The sequence below is a fragment of the Mytilus galloprovincialis genome, chromosome 9, assembly GCF_965363235.1.
Source record: "Mytilus galloprovincialis chromosome 9, xbMytGall1.hap1.1, whole genome shotgun sequence".
In the NCBI taxonomy this organism is placed as follows: domain Eukaryota; kingdom Metazoa; phylum Mollusca; class Bivalvia; order Mytilida; family Mytilidae; genus Mytilus; species Mytilus galloprovincialis.
The window spans coordinates 29,522,824-29,549,772 of record NC_134846.1 but is presented as its reverse complement, the minus strand read 5'-3'; the positions used below and the strand labels follow the sequence as shown (position 1 = coordinate 29,549,772).

The following is a 26,949-nucleotide window of genomic DNA, read 5'->3' as shown; positions in this document are numbered from 1 at the left end:
TCTCTTTTGGGAAAAAAAGGGGGGTATTTACATAATTTTCTTGAAGCAAACACTGATTTAATTTTCATTGACATACATTTATAATGATTTAAAATTCTTCTGAAACTAAAAGATTTATGTGTTTGCCTTCTACATTTTAATAGAAAAACTTCTTCTCTCTCAGTCTCTCAAGAGATCTATAATAATCATGATAAAATATATATTCTATTACAAAGCCCTCCGGTATCAGGTCTGTTCGCCCTGAGTTAGTTTGCAAAATTGTCAATAGAGTCTATTGACTCTGTTTTTTTTCTCCTAATTTAAAAATAATGGTTGCTTCAAATCTATATAAAAAAAAGGAGAAACAAGAAACATGTATAAATTGCATAAACATACGAAAACTACTGTACATTTATGCCAACTAAAAAGTATGTGTGTTAACCACACTACCCTTACCTACCTTTATTTTTATCCCTACCCTTAAGATTTTTGTGACAGGTTTTGATTAAGCACTGTTAAAGTCACAATATAGCTCCCAAAGAGTTGTGAATTTCCTGTCTTTATTCATTCCTTTACCAGTACTACATGTACATTGTACAATGCAGCTAGATTAATACAATATATGGTTCTCAAACTCAAAAAATGTTTTACAGACTATGAGCTGGTTTTTTTTCTCTCTAAAAATTGGTTACTGTGAGACTTTTTCTTTACATTTCCTTAGTGCAGGTCATGTATCACAGTTATAAACATGGAAAGAGAACTTGTACATGTCTTTACTTCTATCGTTAATAAAATAGAATCTGAATAGAATATGCTTACAAATGTATTCCAAATTAAAGGGTCCAGAAGTGGCAACATGATATTATAACATTACAGATTACTCAGATAAAACAAATTCAAAATAACAATACTGAAGAAATGAATTACTTGATGATGTGATTGATATCATAGCATTTATGACATTTACACAAATTAATTATCATATCTACAAAACTTTTTTTTTCAATGAACCAATGCATTATGTTAAGCCAACTTAATGTACAATGTACATGTAGATGTAACTCACTGTACTGATCATGCAAATGTACAAATATACAATATTTTATTTCTTATCAACAGGTTAATTTTGAAGATGGAAAAGCACGAAAATAATGTTAAAATGAAAGCAGATATGATAGGAGATCATATAGGTAAATATATGATATAATTGATAAAAAAAAATGAATCAAACAAGTCATAACAAGAGACTACTAAATAGACAGCAAATAAGACCTGTGTTGTGGCATTATTTGTGAAATATATATAGAAATTGGAAATTGACCAGTTACATTTATTATTGTAAAAACATGATAAATAATCAATAAATTAGATTAACCCTTCAATTTTAAAAGTTCAATCTGGTAAACAAAAAGTAAAAATAACACACAGAACACTCAAATTATTATTTTATGATCAATTAAGGGCCATATCAGTACAATTTACACAACAAAATTACTCATCATTGGAATTGTTCTCTCTATAAGAATTAAACCTAGAAAAAAATATGTGTTCTTGTCAGCTTGACAGATCCTCATTTATAGTAAACATACATTTATGGTAAACCTGAAGACTACATATGTATTTTTCATTTTTGAAAAAAACACTTTTACCATTATTACAGCTATTTTCCTAATGTGTGTAGAGTAAAACTTTGGTAGGTTTGCTTGCTCTGTTTGTATAAATATTGATTCAAGCTTTGTAATTAAGGTTGATATCTTCAAACAATAAATATAGGCATATTTGAACCTTTATGGAGTACTTTTAAATTTGATTAGACATTATGTCAATTGCAATTGTACAATATACAAACAAACCATACAAGCTAACCGAAGTCTTAGATTTACATGCCTGAGGAAATAAGCTGTAAAATTAATTATATATTTGTTTCCAATGCTTATTGTTTTACCAATTTCAAATGTTTTGGCTTGTTTTTAAATTGGTCTATATCAGCTATAGGGTCAAAAAATACTTCTTTTATGTTTAGATTTTTAATATTCGTTTTCAAATTGCAAAAAAGATCACGGGGGCAAAAAACCTTTGTTAGTTTATTAAAATATTATTGAAGTTTTTTTTCTATGCTAAATGTTATCATGCATTTAGCATGTTTAGATTTATGATTTGGGCTCAGTTTTCAAGTTGATTCAAATTGGGGTCCAAACTTAAACTTTGTTTAAATTCATTAAAAATTGCATATATGGGGTTCTTTGATGTGATAAATCTAATCATGTCTTGTAGACTTTAGATTTTGGATATTGGTACAAGTCCAATTTCAAAATCATCAGTTCGTTTACCACATTTATTCTGTGTCAGAAACTTACATGTATGATGTGTCTAATAATTCATCACAATCCAAATTCTGAACGGTATCATGTGAATCAAGTTTGAATGTAGTGTCTATATAGTGCCCCCCCCCCCCCACCTGATGAAGGTGCAATCTCTGCATTTGTAATAGAATGTACCCTTCAGCTGTTTTATTCTCATTGTTGAAGGTTGTACAGAGGCATTACATTCATTTCATTTGAACTTTTGTGGATATTTGTCTCATTTGCAATCAATACTCATCTCCCTATTTTTGTATTGTCATAACGTCATAAATACAAGATGAAATCTGCAAAATTAACTTTATTTAAATTATGTTTGCTGCAGCTTGGAATAAGAAAAAAATCAAATTTAGGTCCATTTTTAGCTAGTTATATATACTCTATTTCTTATTCTATGTACTGGAATGTCAGAGTTGTGATAATAGAAACACATTTTACACTAAGACCATGTTAATAAGTAATTTCTTTTTAGGAAATTTCAATCATTTAATGGATAACAATTGTTTTCTTATTATTTTTTACAGACATTTGGTGATCCAAAAATAACTGGAGTTCATGAAAGAAGACTGATTGCTGAGACACATTTTTGTTGATAAACATGTTTATGATGAAGAAAAACTTAGATAATATTACTGATACTTGAATAAGGCTCTGATCTGTGACGTCTTTGATTTTTCCTGTTGATGTTAAAAAATTGCAAGCTCAAATAAAAATAAATTGAAATGGAACTCATATGCTTTGAAAAAAAGGGGAAAAAAACCGCAATGTGAATCTCGCTGAAGTCTTGAAAACCACCAAGTCAACACACGGTTGCAACACAAATGAGAAGAGAGAGATATTTGCTAGGAAATAGAATGTTCTCACTGTCTCACCATCAACAAGGCTTTCTTATCAGCGAATAAGAAGTCTAAAATTACTTCTGTATGAAAAGGTCATCAGTATTGAAGACAATCACGAGGATTACGAACGTACTTGGCCATTTGATAAACATAATAATATTTTCATTTGTCAGAAATTGTTTCTTAGATTGACTAACTAGTTTTATTGATTGGATTATTAGTAAATTACCTTTCATAGTTCATGTAGTTACATGTATGTAAATTCTTATAAGATAGTATGGAAACAATTTAATACTTCCCTAAATTCCATACCTAATGCAACAATTGTCTTGTGCTGCTAAGTCAATTCGAATTAACTTTTATGTATGTTTATAATAATCTTATTCTTGCATGTAAGCACCATTTAGTGTTATTGTATCATCTTCATTGATTGTTAAATATAATACTAATGCTATAAAAATAATTACATTTATGATCATTTATACAGATTGAGATATTTAAAAAATTATCAATGCTAAAAGAGAATTTATAAATTTAGACATTTTTTTAGGAGAATTTTAGAAAGTACTACAACAAAAGCAAACCAATAGTTTATGCTCAAATGCACTATTAACTCTCTCTCCAGATAACCAAATAGAGATATGTTTATATTTTATTAAATTGATGAAGTGTATGTTAGTTTAAATTAATATGTACATGCAATTTTAAGGTTTTAAAAATCAGCATTTTTATTGGATTATCTCCCTTTGTACAATAGAAATTCAGATTTTATCCACACTGTCTCGGGTACTCATGATCAAAATGACTTATATGGTAACCAGCATTCCAGTAAAAGGTTGCAACATGTCTTAATTTTGTTTACCTGTCAGACACAACTTCTGAATGTCAATACTTAAGATTTTTCAATATGATGAACTTGACATTGAATTTCATATCATTTTTCAGTAACCAGAATACAACTTTAGTAATTAGCAAGCTGCAATAACCAAAAATGGGATTACTAGGAAGAAATGAATGGATTTTACTCTTTAAAGTAATAGGGACAAGTGTACTAAAGGAATTTGGAATAAAAAAAAATACAAAAAAAAAATTGTCTTTGGCAGCTCCCCCCCTTTTTTAAGCCTAATTATGCTTACTATTGTTTGTGACACAAAAATCCATTTCACTTTGAATTTTCTATTTGATTTACCTATATTGCATATTACAATCTGTATAATTCAAGTATTTATTTTTGAATGCTTGGTTTCATTAAAATATGAGACTTTCCTCAATTTATTGCGAAAATACAAAAAAGGGGGGGGAGGCTATCTAAATGATCAATAAAATCTATAAAATTAATTTGCAACCGAAATCCCTTCAAAATCTTTTGAACCAAAGAAAATGCAAAGCATTTCTGAAATTTAGGGTAAATTAAAGCGACTTTTGGGCTGTATTGTCTGTTTTAGTGTGATTTGATGAAAAGGCCATATTTTTTATCATTTTATGTGTTTTGCCACACCCTTATTTTCTATATATATCATTATGTTTAATAAAATTATGTGATTTATACTTCATACACATCCTATCTGTGATATTAAAGTATTTAAACACTCAGAAGTATTATAGTATTTATTTCTATTTGAGAAATTTATGAAATCTATGCATTTCAGTAAATGCATCTATAAATAAACTCGAAAATACCCTAAATCCCTATCGTTGCCATGGTTACCAGCAGTGTAAGGGCTTCAAACTTGCATGATTTTCATATGATGTCAACCTGAACATGTCAGCAAAGTTTCATCAAAATCAAACAACTTTGCATGGAGCACCATCTGCATGGTTTTCTCATAGATGTCCATTTAATACAATCTAGGAAAACCTGGAAAAGAATTAAATCAGCAGGTACGTCAAGGACACACGTGTCCACACCTTCTAACATTGAACGGAATATTTTTTTCTTTCAGGTAATATTTATCGAGAACATATATCATATATACTTTGAAAAAAAATAAGTATTCAAACAAAAGATTGAAAGCACGATACATGTATACAGAGAGGAATATCTACTTTAAGAATAAATAATGAAAACAATCAGAATTCGGGATGGGAAATACGGTGTTGAATACACACACGACTAGCAAAACACAATACAAAGTACGCTTATTAGGTAAGCTATGATCGTGAATAAATGAAATTGGAGACTGAGTTCATTTTTGATTTTCATGTGCTCGTCAGATATCGTGAATTTCGTCAGTTGTTGTCTTTTGTTAATGTCTGTCTGGTTTTCCGTTTGTTTGTTTTGCCACAAACCTGGCTGTTGGTTTGTTCGTTTTAGTTTATTCACAATTTGTCATTTCGAGGCCTTTTATTGCTGACTTTACGTTATTGGTTTAGCTCATTGTTGAAGGCCGTACTCTGTCTCATAGCTTTTAAAGTGTGGTGTATGTTAAACGCTTGTCTTTTGGAAATCAAACAACATCTGCCCTTTAAAAATAAATTATACATATGATAGAGACACACAGTTTGTCTAGTTTTAATTATCCTCTTTAATGCAGTGTTGGAAAATTGAACGGTGCATTTATGTATTTATTTCTGTTTTCTGAATTGGAGTAGGGAATCATAATGCCAACTGATAGCATGTATAAGTGTTATGAACCCACACTTGTGACCTGTTAAGTTCTAATTGTCGTCACGTTTATTTTTGCTCGGTCAAATCTGATTTGTTGTATGTTATTTGCAAAATTAGTCATATGTATTCCTATTAATTTACGTTTTCGATTCTTCCCATATTTTCAATTGTCCAGCATCTTTCGTCTGTTGTAGAATTAAAAAAAAACATGTAGTTTGATTGTCTTGTCTTAAACATTATGGTTATGGATTTATATTCACTAGGTTATTAATTAACACTTGGAAAACGTTGAAAATATTTGAATCTACATGCAGGTGAAGGACATGCGTGTCCACATTTTTTTACTTTGAAGGGAAAAATTTCTTATACAAATTATTTCTATCAGGTAAGATTTATCGTGAACATATATCATATATACTTTTTCCAAAACAAAAAAGAAATACTTGAAAAAAACCCAGTTGAAGCACGATAGGCCGAAAGGCATGTCTACACGACGAAGTATTAAATCATTGAAATAAAGAAACAATCCGAGTTATGGGTTGGACACACAGTGTAGAGTACGCAGACAACTAGTTAAACACAATCCAGAGTACGATTATGAGGTATGCGATGAATAAATGAAATTGGTTGATTTTCATGTGCTCTTTAGAAGTCTGGAATTTCGTCAGTTGTCGCCTTTTGTAACTGTCTGTCAGTTTTTTCGCCTGTTGTTTTATGCCACAAACCTAGCTGTTGAATCTTTTCGTTTTAGTTGTCCATCTTGTTATTTCGGGGCCTTTTACAGCCGAGTTTACCTTTTGCTCATGATGGATCGCCGTACACAGTACTATAGCTTTAAAGTCATATATTTGGTCTCTGTTAGATACTTTTCTCTTTGGAAATCAAACAACATCTACCTATTCATAATATAAGTTCATGCCTATACATATAATAGACACACGCAGTTTGTCTAATATTAATTAACATCTTTAATACAGTGTTGGAAAATTGAACGGTGCATTTATTTATTTATTTCTGTTTTCTAGAATGGAGTTGACATTATAACGGCAATGGTTAAAATGTATAAGTGTAATGAACCTGATTTGTTGCTTGTAATTTGTATGTTTGTGCACATTATCCCTTCGTAAATTTTACGGACGCCATCACGAGTTGGTTGACCGTTATGGAATAACCGTTTCACAAATGATATCGGATATGTTCCTTACGTCGTAACTACAATCCCCTTCCCTTTCATGAATGTGACCTACCGAATTAGACTATTTACCGGATTTGTAATCACATAAGCAACACGACGGGTGCCACATGTGGAGCAGGATCTGCTTACCCTTCCGTAGCACCTGAGATCACCCTTAGTTTTTGGTGGGGTTCGTGTTGTTTATTCTTTAGTTTTCTATGTTGTGTCATGTGTACTATTGTTTTTCTGTTTGTCGTTTTCATTTTTAGCCATGGCGTTGTCAGTTTGTTTTAGATTTATGAGTTTGACTGTCTCTTTGGTATCTTTCGTCCCTCTTTTATTTCATATTGATTTTCATTTCTATTTCTCCCAAAACTTCAGCTGTCCAGCATCTTTTGTCTATTATGGAATTAGAAAAAAAACATCTGTTGCTAGGTAGGTTTTCTTGTCTTTAAAATTTCGGTTATGGCATTTTATCCACTAGATTCGTAAGAAACACTTGGAAATAAACTCATCATAGATACCAGGATTAAAATTTTATATTTACGCTAGACGCGCGTTTTTGTTTTGATGTATGCCCATTTTGTTATTTCGGGGCCTTTTATTACCGAGTTTTGCGTTTTGCTCATAGTTGATCGCTGTACACAGTCCTATAGCTTTTATAGTCATATATTTGGTCTCTGTTAAATGCTCGTCTCTTTGGAAATGAAGAAATATCTGCCTATTCATAATAAGATACATCATAAACATATGATAGAGACACGCATTTTGTTTAATATTAATTGACCTCTTTAGGTTGCATTTCTGTAAATATTGACAATGCAATTTCCCATAGGAACTCCTTTTACGGCTAAAACTGTACCACTTTTACTATGAAATTTTGAAAAAAATCTTATCCTAGAATTGAAAGCTCATATGCACCACAATTTTTTTCAAAGGTCAAAATATAGGGCTGTGCGGCATATTTTCAACGTTTATATGCCCTGAACTTCTCAGAGTTTAAACTTACACTAATTTTCTTAACTACTCCTACCTCGAATGAAAGGTTACCACAGATTTCAATGTAAACAATATGCACGTGTTTATTTACTGGTAACATTCCCAAGTTCTGTCTCTGCGATATGGAACACAGAGAGCATAACTGGGAACCAGTATGTAAACAAAATTAATTTTCTATGAATATTCAATTACTCCCCAAAAGAGGCGTATTTTGAAAAACAGCTGTATTTACAAAGTGCAACCTTTAATAAAGTGTTGGAAAATTGAACGGTTCATTTATTTATTTATTTTTGTTTTCTTAATTAGTGTTAGGCATTAAATTGACAATGACTAAACTGTATAAGTGTTATGAACCCACGTGTGTGATCTGTTAAGTTTTAATTTTCATCACTCATGCCTGAATTTTGTCACCTGATTTGTTGCTTGTAATTTGTTCAGTAAACTATAGTTTTTGCACATGTTACTTTATTGATTTTGGTGTTTGATTTCTCCAATAATTACAATCATTCAGCATCTTTCGTCTGTTATATAATTAGAAACTCATGTAGGTAGATTTTCTTGTCTTACAGTGACTTGACTGTTAGTGTTGCTCTCCACCAATTGCAACTCATTAAAAATTCTGACTAAATTGCAATTTGTTTTATAAAATCAAATTGTTCAACTGGTCAGAAATTTGAACAAACTGCTGTAGAAAACCACAGCCAAGTCATGAAAGGGCAAGGTGATAAAATAAAACATACTTACAATCCTATAAGACTTTAACTCCACTTTGATGATGTTGTGACAAAATTAGGTGAACTTGTTATTTTGAATTGCTGTAAAAATGTTCAAACTAAGCTTTCATATAGTTTTTCTTTTGAAAAGTCTTCTATATTCATAAGAATCAGACATTATGTGAATTAAAACATTTCATATTCAGTAAAACATGTGTTAAATTGCAATATGTTTGAAGGAAGTTTCCATGGGGAGATAATAATTTTTATTTTCAAAAAGTCTTTATTCAAAAGAATAATATTTTAGGTTATCTCCCCATGGAAACTTATCAATAGCATATTGTTATTTTACACATATTTTACTGAATATATGATGTTTTATTTAAAATGATATCTGGTTTTTATGAATATATAATACTTTTAGAAAGAAAAACTATAAGAAAGCTTAGTTTGGATATTTGTAAAGCAATTCAAAATAACAAGTTCACCTTAAGCATGGTAATGACTATAATATACCTATACAAACTGATAGACTAATTTTATCACAACATCAAGTTCACCTTAAGCATGGTAATGACTATAATATACCTATACAAACTGATAGACTAATTTTATCACAACATCATTAAAGTGGCGTTATAGTCTTGTAGGTTTGTAAGTATGTTTTATTTAATCACCTTGCACTTTCACATTTTGACTGAACAATTTGTTCAATATTTTGACCAGTTGAACGATTTGGTTTAATAAAACAAATTGCAATTTGGTAAAAATTTTGAATGAGTTGCAATTGGTGGAGAGCAACACTAACAGTCAATTCACTGTAAATATTCTGGTTATGGAATTATATTCACTAGTTACTTAATAACCACAAGGAAAACGTTTAAAAGAATAAAACGAGATCTAGATGGCACGTGAACGACACACTTGTCAACTGGTTTAAATATTGAAGGACATATTTTTTCATATTCAAACTACTAGTATTGCTTTTCTGTAAAATGTATCGTTAGTATGATTTATATATTAAGTATGGTAAGATGATCACCATTTTAGAGCTAGATAGTAGAAAATACCAATTGAATACTAGCTTTGTAAACATGATTTTTCAGACAATTTCCATTGTTTTGGTTAAAAAGAAAGTCCGACCATGTATCTTCCAAATATATCTCATCAGTTTTATATACAGAAATGCAGTGTAGGAGTATGACAGGAATGACCTCTCAATTTAAGATCTAAATACTATCATTGCCAATGGATGTCATCCGTCCGGATTTTAATCATGACCACAACCTTACTCAAACTGATTTCACAGGATTAACCGGTAAATAGTCGCCATATTCATCATTTAACATATGGCTGTCAATGTCAAAACAAAAGCAAACACTGTGAGGGGTGAATTTCCCAAGAATCACAACATTTGGGTTACTTAAGGGTCACGAAATTCTGCCTATAAGTAAGATCTACAGGACGTAGCTACATTAATCAACAAGCTAATCTAGCTATCCTATAGGGAATTAACAAAAGAGCAAGAGACGGGAAACCACTTCGCTCTTGCATTTTATTTCTGGTGGTTAGTTTTTCATAATGGCATACTGAAATCTTTTTGTTCTAATATCGAACACGGTATATATTGAAAAAAATAATTGCATTTTATTCAAGTTTTAATATCTATTTCAATCAAGTTCTTATGTGTTTAGTCTTTGATCTAGCTGCCTGAAAAACACAAATATAGGAAATAAGCGATTTTAGTTATAGAGCTTAATTGATACTATTGTATAAAAAAAAAATCGTTTTAAAAACACCTGCAATCGATATTAGTATATTTTAATTAAGTGATAATACTTAGTTAATTAAATGGTGAAAATAAAAAAAAGTCGTTTTTACTTTATACCGAACTCTTGAGTTAGCCATTTGAAAACAGTTTTATGATCACTGTCCTAGTTTATGAGCTTACGTTTCCTGTCATGATATCTATTACCATACGGTAACATATTATTAATTTTGCCCTATCGTCTGAATATTTGCCCAAAAGACAATAAAACCATATATCCTTATAATAAAAGAAGATGTGGTATAATTGCCAGTGAGACAACTCTCCACAAGAGTCCAAATGACACAGAAATTAACAACTATGGGTCAATGTACGGCCTTCAACAATGAATAAAGTTTTAATGGTTGTCACTTTCTGTATCTTTTTTTTTTAAATGGTTTAGATTTTTTTTAATCGATCGAGGTTGTAATATATCTTTCCAAATTGTTCCTAAACTTGATTCAGTGAGTAAACTTAGATAAAGCATGAGCGTTGCTTTCTTTTCCGAAGTTTGAACATAGAACTTGTACGTTATATCATATAAGTTAAACCTTTTTTGCTCATGGCGTTGTGAGAGTTATCAACATAAGCAACCCCCTTTTATTGCTCTGTGCTTTACAGTGTACTACATGTATGTGTGTGGTAAACTATAATTAAATAACATTTACAGAAGTTTCTTTCACATATCCAGTTGTACGTGTTGTAACATGGTGCGTCAAACCAGGTATCTAAGTGACCACCGGAATGCGCTGCACAATCCTCATTACCACGAGAGTTGCCTGGTTCTCCGCTGTTCCATGATGTAAATTTAGCCTTTTCTTGATCATAAGACCACCTGAAGTTTCCCTCGTGAAGATCCGTCAGACCAAGCCAGTAGTGGGATCCTTAAAAGTTCAAATCCTAATATTAAAGTCATACGAAACGAGTGACTGGTGAAAAATAATGTTTATCCAATTCTTGAACCAATGCATGTATATATCATAAACTTAGTGCTCTATGCTCAATTGTATCATTTTTTACGCCAATGTATCGTATAATCGTCAATTATTTTATCTCTGTCTGTTATGATTTAACAAATATGGCTACTCATTGAATGCCGTGTTTTGAAACTATGTATTATTCTTGATAATAATGATGTTTTTGTCCCAGGCGGATAACCCTGGCCTCACAACCTTTTTTAAACTTTTGGTCCTCTGCGATCTTCAACTTGGTAGTTGTAATGGCTTTCAAACTTTTTACATCTGAGCATAGTTTTGTGTGGACGTAGCGCTTGTCTGGTGTATACAAATATTTGTTAACCTGTTACCTTTGTATGGCTATTATTCGTTTGTTTCTCTGTCCTATATTTTCTCCCATTAATTTGTTTATTCATTGTAACCCTGTCGTGTAATGTTGTCATTTTAATGTTATAATTCACACTGCCATTAAAGCGGGAGGTTCGGCATGCCACAAAACCAGGTTCAACCCACCATTTTTTCATAAAATGCCCTGTACCAAGTCAGGAAAATGGCCATTGTTACATTATAGTTCGTTTCTGTGTGTGTTACGTTTCGGTGTTGTGTCTCTGTTGTGTCGTAGTTCTCTTATATTTGATACGTTTCCCTCAGTTTTAGTTTGTAACCCGGATTTGTTTTTTTCTCTATCGATTTATCAATTTTGAACCCGGTATACTACTGTTGCCTTTATTTGAAACCGAAGTTTACCGATTGTCACCTTATTGTAAATAATCAACAAAAAGCATGGGTATTGAGCACGTGTTTAACATGTACAATCAGATAATTGTTTATTTCAATGACAGATCCATGCGTATTGCGATCACCGGATTTTTACGAGGAGGGTCACACTAAGGTCACTATGCATACGGAAAATATATCGGCGAATTGCTTCATGGAAAGAAGAAATCAAAAATAAGTAAACTTCTTCTAAATGTGGACAAATGAAAGAATTTTCCTCAGAAAAAAGTATATGTACATGAGTTGTATAATGAAAGCTATCCATTTAGTCATAAACATTTATGCATAATTTGTTTTTAATTTGAGGTTTATTATGACTTTAGTAGATAATTTATCCTGAATACTATATTTGAATGCGTTTGAATCGAAGTGAATTTCAATGAATCTCTAGTTGACTACTTACGCTAAAACAAATTATCGCAATATCAATATTAATTTGAATTTTCTATATATTTACGCGAAAAGAAAGTCAGAAAAAATTGTGATTAGAAACCGTTAGAAGGTTAGATAAAGCAATATTTGAGAAAAAAAATACATTTACAATGAGAAATTTGTTTTACCGTATAAACAGAAAATAAATAATAAAATAATAACCAAAAATGCAATTAACCTGGTTTTTTGGTGTTTTTGTACAACCAAGAGTTCGGTTTTTAGATAAAAGGATGCTTTAGAATACGTCACTCTATACCTAACCACACACAAAAAAATGATACTAATCTTATGTAGCATGTATGCTACTACACAAGTACTGGTTTAAACATAGTCATGATAACATTATGATTTATGGTACTAGTGAAATAGAGGCTGCTTACCTTTTCGGAGCACTCGATTTCAACACGGTTTAAGGGTGCTCGCGGGTCTAAATCATTTTTTTATTTAATATAGGATTTCGCTATATTTTTCAATAAATGAACGTTATCTTATATTTAATAGAAAAATGAAATAAAAAAATGGGGTCACCGTTCATTTACGCTCACAATCTACCTTCGAAAGAAGCATACATTTTTGTTAATGTCCTTTTTTTCTGTTGAACTAATAGGATAAGTAGCGGTAATATCGAAATAAAAAAAGAACTAAATTACAGAAATCGCTTAAATTTTACAATTATTTAGTTATGTACAGCTTATTAGAAAACAACAATAAAAAATATAGGTCACCGATGAGTTAAAAAATACATTTCAATTTTAATGCCAAAAATGGCATTTTTGCACCAAAGGGAGATAATTTGGAGCTTTTCAATGATATCTACATTTTAAAAGTCACCTAGGGCCAACACGAATTGATTATTTTGGAATGATTTTTGTACCATATGATAAAGTAACAACTACTAAAGGTAATAAATAAAATTTGTAATAAAAAATAACTGTTTAATTCTTTTCTGAAAATCTTATACCTGCGAGCCTCCTTAAGTCCTATTCCTCTTACTCAACCTCAAGTATTCTGTGAACTAAGTGTTGTCTGACCCGTTTTTGAATAATGGCCATTGATTTGTCTGCTTTTGCATAACTTATGTTTTTATTGCTTCTTGATATTTTCTACTTTAAAAGTTAGTTTCATTATTTTTTTACTTCTTATATAATGTTGCTTGATATACCTTGCAATATAAATTAAAACTATCTATTTTTTATGTATGAAGACTCACCCTTACTAAACTGTGTTTTTAACCATTTATTTTCTGGTGAGTCGTCAATTTTGACAAGATATCCACCTATTTGACGACATTTTTTCTGCAATAAATCAAAGATTGTTACTAAGCAAAAAATCTAAGCTGACACAGCATCTCTGATTTCTTTGAAGATAAAACACAACATGATACAACTATTCAAATGTAAAACGTAAATTTAGAAAAAAAGACGTAGATGTTCAAATAGAATATGTGGCTTACAGAGTAATGATTTAAAATGATCCAAAATACAAGTATATATTAAGATACTCCATTGAAAGTTCATTACACGATCACATATCAGAACGTACGATTGAATTATGTTTGAATCGTTTCAACTACGTATACAGACTACAAATACGCAGATTTCAGATCAGCATGTTTGGTTGAATTCTCACAAGCTAGCTTTCCTTCGTGCAGGAATTACATTTTCTTGAATTATAACTCATTCCCAGGTGCACAGAACAGACCATGCTGCAGCACGTTTACTTTCATTTGTGTACCCAAAGACTAAACTGGTTTTCTCGTCTGTTAGTATAATTCTGTCATGAAACATTTATCAAGCCACACATGCAATATATGATAAATTAGCTTCCTCTTGCATTAACATTTCGCCTACCTTTAATGGATAATGATAATGAATGAATATTAAATTGTCATGTATCACATGAGCAAAACCATTAACATACCTCTGCGTTGAACCAAGTTTCAACATCTCCTCCAAGATAATAACAATGATCTTTGTAGGTTTTCCATTCTTTCTCTGTTAATTTACAAACCAATATATTTGACTATTTTCTTGTTCTTGTACTTCAATTTGTTTTGCATATCTGACTATATACTTGTATTGTAATTCTTGAAGTTATCTAATTGCAGATAACTATATATGTAATATATTACCAGGAACAGTGATTGACGAAATCATTTAATTTCTATAATTAATTTATGCCTTATAATATAAAATAGGACAGTGGAATATAAGTGATTGAGGTACAGATTTCCTTGTATGAAACTCTCATATATAATACCACGTTTTCGATTTAACAAATTTCATTTTAAAAAAACAAAGCAGCTTTGAGCAGTTAATACAAATGTACAGTAAAAATAACATAAAGATAAAAATTTACTCCCATTGCATTTGAAAGATCTACATGCAACTGACTAAAGTTCTTGTATTTCTAAAAAAAAAAAAAAAAAAAAAAAAAAACATCTTTGGGGGCACGAATTTGAAAGAAAAAAAAATGTTTGATAATAAATCTTAAAAACAAATCCTAATTAATTTGAAAACATAATTTGTTTGTTCTGAAAAAAAGAAAAAAAAACATGTGAAAGATAATCACATTTATATTTCATTTATGTTTGTTATTGACCCAAATGTTTGTCATTAAAGTAATAAAGAGGGAAGAAATCAACAACCACCCTACCCCAAACACATACAAGATCAAATGAGTAGATGACTGTTATACGTCCGTAATATTAAGGCAAATCCTGCTTTGTGCTAGAACGCCACTTTGTTCATATCTTCAGTTTTCTGTGTTGTATATTGTGTACTTTTATATGTCTGATTGTCTTTTTCGTTGTTAGCAATTGCGTTGTAAGTTTATTTTCGATCTACGAGTTTGACTCTCCCTCTGGTATGTTTTGCCTCTCTTTGAGTCGGAATTTTAATGTGTACAATGTTACAGTCCACAGAAAGACATGTCAAACTACCAAGACACATTATTCTGACGACCTCCAACAATGAAAACGTTACCAGGAGACTACTGATCTCAATATGACAAGACATACGATCATCAGTGACTTTATAAAGTAAGACGATACCGAATGACTTTACGCCACGAGTTATCGTTCCTGATGTTATCGAATAACCAGTCAATGCAGCAGGTTTTGCAATCACAAAGTGATTAAATTATTAAAATTCTTTTATTTTTGGTAACTATGTGACATTTTAAACGGTACATTTCCTTAGATACATGTACAGAGTGCCAATAGATTTGATGCAATACTTACTGGTTATTTGACATTGATTACTAATTCATTACTTAAAGCACGAAACGCAAACAGAAAATAGTTTGTTAGTATGGAATATATGGACTTTTCTAGGACCAAAAATTTTTTCACATTTAAATTTGAGACAAAAAATATGTATTCCATATTTAAACAAGAATTTGAAAATGTTTTTTTCTAAGGCAAACCAAAGAGACGAATTATTCGCGATTCATGCATTTACAATTATATAATTGCTATTGGGAGTAAATAAGTTTGCTTTCAGACATGGTTTTAAATTTATGAATTTGACGGAATTTCAGAAATGTACTTACTCTCTAGTTCTTTTTCCAGACCATCCAATGTCTTTTTAGTTTTCTCAAATATCTTCTTAGATTTGTCTGATAGACATGGCAGAGAACCCACTTGGACTACCGTTAAGGCTATGAATAACAACGCAGTAAATGCAGACATGTTCAATGTTCTAGAATAAGAAATTGATGAAAGCTACAATTAAGATGTTCATTAAATAAGTTTAAAAAAAAAACATTAACCACGATTAAATAATCCATGTTTTCACCCCAGTTGGTCAAGTCATTGCATGTGTTCCCCGAGAGCTTATTCAATGAAATAATAATTGTAATAGCCTAAACATCTACCAAGAAAATTACTGAAAACACTTTCTTTTAACAAAATGATCAGGTGGAAGTAGCTTCAATAATAAATATTCACCTCGATTAACTATAAATTTGGTATACATCGGCAGATTTTGATACCCTAAATTGTTTTTATTTGCGAAGGTATGCCGAGTGTAAACTTTACAAACCAAACCATGATTCTCAAGAAAAAAACACATGTTTTCTTGCTCCGTTCAATATATGTTTTATTTGATGTTTATTTCTGCTATTTGGATTGTATTGTTTCAAAGTTTTAAGAAACACGAATTACTTTTGTTTTTAATATCTATAACCCACTTACCTTAAGTTAATTCAACGCGCAATTTTAACTGAATAACATGTATTATATTGAATTTTGAGTCCTGCAATGCCATTATAATGAAATAGGAACCAAAATCAATGACACCTGTTACGTTAAGACCATTTCCACGAAATACAAAAACGTAAACAAATTTTATTTTTATGAAATGTCTTCCTGTTTTTCTTTTAATGAAATTGCTATAAATTCAAAAATAGATCATCTGAGCTTTATTTGACAATTTGTTTTCGGAAAATGCTCGTCAACTTCATACTTTTAACTTTTGAGTGCCACTGAGTGTTTTGTAGACGAAACACTTGTCTACAGAACAAATAATTAATCTTGGTGATTAGTGTGAGTTTATTTACCGTACATAGTTAAAGTGTAGCTAAACAGAGTTACTTCGCTTTGTGTATGAAAGTGTAAACAAAATATTTTTATCACTTTCAAAAAGGAAAACAAATATGTGGAAATAGGTGAATGTGTCTTAAATCGTAATTCCTCATCTGAACTATAAATGGTCAGCACCAACAAAAGTAAGAGAGTTCGGCTGAGAATTCTTATAAAAATATAAATTCTTAAGTATTAGTCATGTATAGAACATGTAGAAGTCATTGACGAACTCGCAGAGTGTATGTTTATTTTTGGTAAAATTATCATTCACCTTTGTTAACGCCAGTTTTGCTACTATGGAGTCGAGCATACCATTTTCATACAACGTATTTCAAATATCATGAACAGAAAGATGTATTTCTCATGTCACCTTGTCTGAAGTCGGGTGACATAATGATATTGTTCCATCCTTTTTTTAATTATTATGTTACCCTGATTTATATGTGTTATTGTGTTGATGTTTCGTTGATGTATATCTTAATATTATTAATTCGTATATTTTAACAAATTTGATTCGTTAAGGGATAGTCACATGTTAAACTATATTTTCGAAGGTAGAGAGAAAACGGCGGATAACAAAAAGCATATTGACCGGCAAAAAGCATATTGCACGGTTATTTTTAGAATATCTAAAACCCGATATACTTTGTGACGTCATGTAATGAATTTCAGGATATTGTTTAACGTTTTGAAACAAATGATATCTGTGATCGATTATTTGACGAAAAAAACCCTTCCAATACATAAGATGTCAAAAAAAAAAAGTAAATGAAATAACAACCAATATATTGTTATTGTCAAGGAGACAATGTAATATCTATAAAGTTCCAACAAACCTAAATGACGATTTTGATACATACATGGTCGGAAATTAATAATATAACAAATATAGCCTTTGTATGAGGTCAATACAGGATATATCGACCCAAAGAAGTATATCGACCTCGGACTTCGTCCTCAGTCAATATACTTCTTTCAGGTCAATATATCCTTGTATCGACCTCATACTAAGGCTATATTTGTATAGTACGATACATACTCCTTTTACACAAATGGTAAATTGTAAAAAAACTTGCGACGTACATGTCTCGACGGCTGGTCCAGTTTCTGTAGTCTAATAACTACACGATGACACTATCTCATGTTGTTTATTTATTGACAATTTGGTAATTATAATCAAACCGAACTCATCTATATGATGTATAATATGATTCTAGGAAATTCAATTCGCATAATATAGGTTTTATTTTTTGCTTGTTAAGATTCATAGAAACCGACGCGCCTGTCCTATAAATGTTGTACACATTTGCCCGAGAAGTGCAATAGGTTTGACGGGGAGGCCAAAAGACTGCTTTTATAACTGTATGTTGCTTCTTTTTTTTTACTGTAGGCAACATTCAAGGATGACAACAACTAATTTCCAATAGACTGACCGGTATTAAAAAAAATAGAATTTCCAGATTAGAAAAATATATCTTCCTATGGGCTGTTACCTTAAAAACTAGCAAAATGCAGACGTATCAGTGTATCGGTATAGATTTAAGAACAACAGATTCCTTTGTGTTGTTATTTGAACACCCATAATATGCATGTTACATTTGCCGTTGAAGGGTCATTGAAGGTTTATGATAATTGAATTGTTAATCAGTCAATCATTTATTTTTTTATAAATCACTGTGTATTTATTTTCAGTTCTTTGCTTCAACAGAGCAATTAATTAAACTGTTCGAATTCTATCAAATATTTGTAAAGTATCGTATGCATCAATAACACAGATACCGAAGGGCACAGTGAAACATATATACGACTCTATTCTAGAAACTACTAAAGAGTTCCTGAATGCGTAAAATCAAGAAACAACAAGAACCAATAACCAAGCTTTTGGCTAAGAATGTGAATATTAATGTGCAGAGGGATTCAAATAAACATTTTCTTTTAAAATTAGTTTTGTGGTTACATTAAATTCTTTCCATTTTTATCATAATCTCTGACTTACATAAGATACAAGACAAAAACACATAAGAAATCTGTTTGACAGTGCATTTTATTCAATGTTGTTGGTATTATACTCATATTGAAAGAAAGTTGCATAATAAAATTATGATATACCGCATGTATTTCACAAACTTAACATGAGTTTATTTGTCCCTCAAAAAAGACGAAAAGCAGTCTTTTGTTTCATCTGGATTATTTTTGTCGTAGGAATGTGATCCATTTACACACGAGATACCTCTTCATAAATGCATACCTAAATAATATTATGTTTACAATACGAAACTTAGGTGTCGGGTGTATTTCATATTGTTATTATTTTTTTTACATTACCAAATATTCATCTTAATGAGATATGTAGTCCATAGATGCAGTTACAAAATGTACATAAGCCAGCTACTTTATAATTATTTTAGTCCATTGTTATACAGGATTTACATTAACGAATTGTCATTGCTATTCAAATATAAATTATTTGTCAGTGAGTTTATTTTTTGGTTCTGAAGGTTCCACTACTTCCTTTCTTTTTTCCCTTAACGTTCTAAAAGCGCCTCTATGTTGCCTAATGTTCTTCTTCTTGCACGCTGCACCTGCTGCGAAAATTATGTTACGCGTTTAATAATTCGTCTGGCATTTGCTGTAAATGTCCCACACGATTTGAATGTTATCAAATACCCTGTTGAAACATCTATTTGTACTACAACGGTGTTGTCCGCATCCTCGAACCCCTTCAATAACTGGCTTAGATGAGATTCTAATTGTGGAATTCAGTCTTCTTGTGATTGCGATTGTGACACAGTGGTGACTGCAGTACCCCTATTTTGACAATTTTACCTTTTATGTCTGTTTTGTTCACTCAAAGTTGTAAATGTAATGGAATTTGATTCGACTGTCATATGAGTTAGAGGTTTAGCGCTATAAAACCAGGTCCAATCCACCATTTTCTACACAAGGAAATGCCGGTGCCAAGTCAGGAATATAACAGTTGTTGTCCATTCGTTTGATGTGTTTTATTCTTTGATTTTGCCATTTGATTGATGACTTTCCGTTATGAATTTTCCTCGGAGTTCAGTATTTTTGTGATTTTACTTTTTAAATATTATTTTTTATAATTATAGCATACCTTTTCTCTCTCTTTTAGAATTATAATTATAGCATATCTTTTTTCTCTTTTTTACATTATAAATATAGCATATCTTTTCTCTCTTTTACATGTATAATTATAGCATATCTTTTCTCTCTCTTTTACATGTATAGTTATAACATATCTTTTCTCTCTCTTTTGCATCTATAATTATAGCATATATTTTCTCTCTCTTTTGCATATATAATTATAGCATATCTTTTCTCTCTCTTTTACATGTATCATTATAGCATATCTTTTTTTTCCTTTTTTGCACGTATAATTATAGAATATCTTTCCTCTCCCTTTTACATGTATAATTATAACATATCTTTTCTCTCTCTCTCTCTTTTGCATGTGTAATTATAGCATATCTTATCTCTCTCTTTTACATGTTTACTTTTTGGGATTATTGAAAAAGGTTGTCAACAGAGAAAAACAAGCATTTGTATTATCCTTGCAAAACTAAATATTTCCTGAAATTCATGTAATTTTAAGTAATTGTATCATTGGCAAACATACCCCAATCTCTTTATTTTTATAAGAAGCTTTTATCGATTGAAGGAAAGTGTATGTAGTTGATCACAAAGTTCAGAAGCAAATGATGATTGCCGATTACTAGACTTTCAATTCAAGTCTCAAGTAGTATTCAATTTTTACAATGATACGATTTGGAATAAAAAGTGGTTGTCTTTCATTTAAATTTATTCACATCTTATCATTTCGGGTTCTTTTATTGCTTAATTTGCGTTACTGGTTTTGCTCGTGGCTAAAGGTTGTGCACAGTCCCATACTTTTATTGTCCTATCATTTGTTCTGTGTTTGATATTTGTCTATTTGGAAATCACCAAACAACATCTGCCGCTTAAAAAGAGATACATATGATAGAGACACGCATTTGTCTAATATTAATTTACATCTTTAATACAGTGTTAGAAAATTAAACGGTGCATTTAGTTATTCATTTCTTAATTGAAGATGACATTATAAGGACAATGATTAAAATGTATAAGTGTAATGAACCCACACATGTGACCTGTTAAGTTCTAATATTCATCACATCTGCCTGAATATCTTCACCCTGCCAAATTAAATCTGATTTGTTGCTGGTAATTTGTATAGTTTGTGCACATGTTTTCCTATTGATTGCCGTTTACGATTTCTCCCATAACTTCAATTGTCCAGCATCTTTCGTCTGTTATAGAATTAAATAAAAACATGCAGGTAGATTTTTTATCTTAAACATTCTGGTTATGGAATTACATTCACTAGGTTTCCTAATAAACACTAGGAAAACGTTGAAAAGATCTAGAATTAAATCAGCAAGGAATTTGTTTCGGTAAAATTTATCGTAAACATATATAATGTATAATATATACTCTTTTTTTCTAAAAAAAACAAAAAAAATAATTGAACAAACATTAGTCTGAAAGCACAATAGACTGAGAGGAATATCTACAAGATGCAGAATTATAGGGAAAACGGTACTATTTATTTTGCCATAGGCGACAATACTAAAAGTTTCTAAATTAACCTCTTTTCATTATAAAACATAGACAAAACAGTTATGTTTGGTTTAAGTACTTTATTATTCTGTTTTAAAAATTGAAACCAAATTGTTTGATGACCAACTTCCAACGGAGCTTGTTTATGTTATCCATGCCCAACGTCATTTTTCACCAAATTGATTAAATTTTGGAATTCTTGTCGAATAATTCTCTAGAAACTATTTCATTGGGTTTCAAAATTTATATTGTAAATATACACACTGCAGTTATTTTGAATTTCATAGATAATTAAATATATATATATATATATTGTACCATCACATATTATGAATATAATGGAAACAATCAGAGTTCGGAATTAGAAACGAGTTCTAGATTACGGACTAGCACAACACAATCCAAAGTACGCTTATTATGTACGCTATGATCGTGAATAGATGATATTGATGACAGATTTCATATTTGATTTTCATGTGCTCGTCAGAAATCGGGAATTTTGTCAGTTGTTGTCCTTTTTTACTCTCTGTCAGGGTTTTCGCTTCTTTTTTTTTTGCCACAAACCTGGCTGTTTTTTTTCTCTTTCGTTTTGATTTATCACCTATTGTCATTTCCTGACTTTATGTTTTTGGTTTGGTCATTGTTGAAGGCCGTACACAGTCCCATAGCTTTTATAGTCCTATATTTGGTCTTTGTTAGGTACTTGCCTCTTTAGAAATCACCAAACAACATCTGCCTATTCATAATAAGACACACATATGATAGAGACACGCATTTCGTCTAATATTAATTAACCTCTTTAATGCAGTATAGGAACATTGAACGGTGCATTTATTTACTTATTTCTGTTTTCTTAATTGGAGTTGAGCATTATAATGACAGTAGTTAAAATGTATAAGTGTAATGAACCCACCCATGTGACCTGTCACGTTCTAATTTTCATCACATATGCCTGAATTTTGTCATTCGGTCAACCTAAATTGTTGTTCGTTATTTGTATCAGTAACATATATTATTTGCACATGTTTCCCTATTGCTTTTCGTTTTTAATTTTTCCAATCGTTCAGCATATTTCGTCTGTTATATAATTAGAAACACATGTAGGTAGATTTTTGTTTAAAACATTCTTTTTATGGAACTATATTCATTAGGTTCTCAATAAACACTAGAAAGTGTTGAAAAGAATAAAACAAGAAGGCACATGAAGGACACACGCGTCAATTTTTTACGAATACTTAAGGGAAGATTCGTCTTATACGAAATATTACTTTTCGATAAGATTTATCGTGAAAAGATATCATTGATATCACCCCATTAAAAAAAACAAGAACAAAAGAAAAATTAATTAAACAAACACAGTCAGGATTGAAACACGCATTGGTAGGAATATCTACACGAGGAGTCATTATGTCATAGAAAAAAAACACAAGTTAAGGATTGGAAACACGCTGTACAATACGCATATGTCTACGAAAGCACAACCGAATTATGCTTATAAGGTTTGCAATGATTGTGAATAAATGTTTTTATATCTCATTTTTAATTGTATGTGCCGAAGTCGGAAATTTCGTCGGTAGTGGTCTTTTTAGATATCCTTTTTTTTTTGTAATTCGATGTAGATAGAAGACAACAAACGAAAACTCCAGTATAATTTGTTGATATTTTTAAGATTCAGGACGTATTGCAACATCTAAAAGTCATAAAGTTACAGTAAAAAATTATTTCAATTAAATTGAAGTATTTTTTGTCAAATGATAGACATGACATACAAAAAGCACTTTAATATGGTTTAATTACCTCAGGATATGTGTGTTTTATAGGTAAAAAGAAAGCCCTATTTTCTTAAACTCGTGTATTACTTATTAAGTATATTTGAAAGTCTTATTTAAGTTAAACAGGATGTTGCAATTTTTAATAAATGGTATTTAGAATTTAATACCTCTGACCAGGTGTTATCTTATTAATGAGTTTGTCCCAAGCAGAGGTAATACTTTATACTTCACCACTAATCAGAAGAACAATTTCTTTTATTTTAATTTTATCCCTTTTTCATATAAATTATATATAATATAATTTTCTTTTTATCCCAAATTATAATAAATGATTAATTTCTAAGATAAGGTTAAGCAATTCATTTATTCTATTGGCTGTTGTTATATATGTCAGTTAAAAAGAAATTTAATTTAACAGTTAAAAAAACGTAGAGGTTATTTGGTCGAGTATGGTTCAGACTGGTCGATCATTTTTCAAACCTTTGGTTAAGTATGGTTTAGAATGGAAAAATAGGTCGAGTGCAGGTCGAGAATGGGTTTAGACTATTTCAGACTGGTCGAGTAACAGTTCAGACTATTTTCAATGGCAAAGATAAGGCTCAAGTATGATTCAGTACAGTCGAGTATGGTTTATACTTGGGTCGAGTACTGTCAAGCAAAAGTCAGACAAATTCAGACTGGTGGAGAACAAATCAGTACAATTAAGTACAGATACAGGCCATTTCAGACTTTTACTGGTGTGTAATGATATACCTCGATTTAACAGAGGATCATTTAGCACCACAAATGTCAGAAAATAAGTGCCCAATATGGTAAGCAATCTATGCCAATGGATAGAAAACCTTATTGTTTCAAATTATCTAGAATTTGTATAAACAGTACATTTAGATAACTTCAACAAATCTATAATATTTCATGCAACGGTTAAAAAATGATTTGTAGTAGGAAAATCTTAAACAACGTTTTTTTCACATTATGGTTATATTTCTTGTCATTTTTTGTGTATTAGTCTGCTTGACTATAAACGTTGTAGTAGTTGTGTATTTCTGTGTTTAAAAAAAGTTTACAATTTCGGCGTCTATGTTTTTCAGTTTCCTTAGATGTCTTAGGTTCTGAATGTTATATTCTTATCGTTTCGAAAAGTGTAAAGAAATTGTTTTTGGTGTTGCACAAATTTACGTTTATGATATTTCATAACCAATATTAATAAATTCATTTCGTTTTGATATATAAACTACCTTGGCAAAGATTTTTTGAACTCAATGGTATCTAATATCCGGTACAGGACGCACCATCAAAAGACAGATAAAATGTCGGTTTCTGTTTATTTATTTGCCATTTTTTATGATATCGAAGAATAACAATAAATATATAAATATTTTCGAATATGATATGCGATATTTTCTACATAATTTCGTTCTAGATTAACGGCGAAATAAGTAAAATGCATGTCAAAATGACGAATTCAATGAATCTTGCCTCGTTAAATTTTGCATCGCAAACACATATTTATGATTTTTTTTTTATTATGGCACCCTCAACGGAGTTTTTTTCTTATTATTTTTCTTATTTTTCTTCCACACATTTTGTACAGAGGACTCTTAGGTGAAGAGTTGCAGGCACCATGGAAACTGCAAAAATGTGAGAAAAATTTAAAATTCAAAATTCTTCATTATAAGACCCAAGTGGATGAAACTTTGTGGAAGTGTTACCTGATATGCCTAGATGTGCATGCAATATCAAGAGGTTACAAAATGGCCGCCATTGTCATGGAAACAGGGCGAAAATTTAACATTGACCGTATGGGGGAACACATAAAAGCTACAAGTACAGAGTTGCTTGAAGTCATTAGTCTTGCAATCCTTATAGCAACTGTTTGTATTGGAGACATTTTACCTATACCACAGTTCATCGACCTCTTATAATAAAAATGCATAAAAAGCAAAAATGTCAGTGATGGATAAAGGCAACAGTAGTATACCGCTGTTCAAAAGTGATAGATCTATTGAGAGAAAAAAAATCCAGGTTACAAACTGTAACGAGGGAAACATATTAACTATAAGAGGAAAACATCGAAACAACAGAACGCTGAAGTTCAACAAAAACAAAAACAAAAACTAATAGAAGGTTAATTGGCCAGCCCATTTGGAGAAGCCTGTTGTTTTTGGCATTTTAAAGATGTTGTTCAATAAACATTTTGTCCAGAAGAACCTTTTAGATTTTAACTGCGTTTGGAGGCTTGAGGGTACACAAATTTCAGGAAAATTTAAAACATTTGTTTTCATTATGAATTTTATTTATGATACTATTATTTGTTACTTCATCATGTTTAAGGATTTTCTTATCCCAGGCATAGATTACCTAAGCCGTATTTGGCATAACTTTTTGGAATTTTGGATCCTCAATGCTTTTCAACTTTGTACTTGTTTGGCTTTATAAATATTTTGATATGAGCGTCACTGATGAGTCTTATGTAGACGAAACGCGCGTTATTATAAACCTAGTACCTTTGATATAGTTCGTTTTTTGGCTCCAGATGACTTTTGCAATGTTAATATCATTGAAAAAGTTCCAAATTATCTCCATTTGGTGATTTTTTTAGCATTTTAATTGAAATATCTTTTTAAACTCATCGCAGACCTATATTTTTTATTATTATTTTTGAATTAAGCTGTACTTAATCTAAATAATTTTAAAATTTAGGCGATTTTTGTATTTTAATTCTTTTTTTTATTTCGATAATTACCTATATTTCTCCTATTAGTTTAACAGAAAAAAATTACCAAAAACAAAAATACATGTTTTTTCGAAGGCAGATTGTGAGCTTAAATGAACGTTGACTCAATTTTTTTAAATTTTATTTTTCTATAAAGTATATGATAAAGTTCATTTATAGAAGAAGAAGAAAATAGCGAAATCCTATATTTAAAAAAAATCGATTTATACCCGCGACCCCCCTTAACAGATTTTTTTTTGAAATGCTGAAAAAAAATCTAACCTTTTCCCTTGAGAATTGGAAATATCAGATGAAGCACTGTGGGTGTCATGGTCAAGCTACTGTAACTTATATATTAACATCAATATCAAAAAGGGTGCATTCTGTATGTTTCTGTCCCAAGGCAGTAGTCTTTTCTTAAGTTACCAATACACAGTTAGGAGTTTAGTTTCGCATTTTGGCCCCGGTGGATTTTTCAAATAGGAAAGTTATTGTGTAATAAAATTCATTTTTAGATAGCTGAGTTCTAATTTAGCCTTCAAAGATGGTTTATAAGAGCATCAGGATTATTTTTTACATGTTTTATGTTCTATTTTCTGTTTGACAATCCGT

At 30.7% G+C, this 26,949-nt stretch overlaps 1 protein-coding gene and 1 long non-coding RNA gene across 3 annotated transcripts in view; one reads left to right on the top strand and one right to left on the bottom strand.

Annotated features, from left to right (window-relative positions):
* Positions 1 to 837: 837 nt before the first annotated feature.
* LOC143044762 (uncharacterized) lies at positions 838 to 4,774 on the top strand. The gene is made up of 2 exons (XR_012968768.1): positions 838 to 1,169; positions 2,864 to 4,774. It is a non-coding gene; the product is annotated as an uncharacterized LOC143044762 (long non-coding RNA).
* A 5,515-nt stretch (positions 4,775 to 10,289) lies between these two features.
* Positions 10,290 to 26,949, bottom strand: part of LOC143046723 (perlucin-like protein) — a 32,133-nt gene continuing 15,473 nt past the window's right edge. The window contains exons 1-5 of one of the 2 annotated variants that reach the window (XM_076219820.1): positions 16,197 to 16,341; positions 14,565 to 14,638; positions 13,855 to 13,939; positions 11,148 to 11,363; positions 10,290 to 10,382 (exon numbers count right to left, since the gene is read on the bottom strand). In XM_076219820.1, the coding sequence (XP_076075935.1) occupies positions 10,375 to 10,382; positions 11,148 to 11,363; positions 13,855 to 13,939; positions 14,565 to 14,638; positions 16,197 to 16,335 (522 nt within the window). In that variant the 5' untranslated portion in view covers positions 16,336 to 16,341 and the 3' untranslated portion in view covers positions 10,290 to 10,374. Of the gene's footprint in view, positions 10,383 to 11,147; positions 11,364 to 13,854; positions 13,940 to 14,564; positions 14,639 to 16,196; positions 16,342 to 26,949 lie in introns of those variants that run through there. The other variant, XM_076219821.1, reaches the window with a different exon arrangement.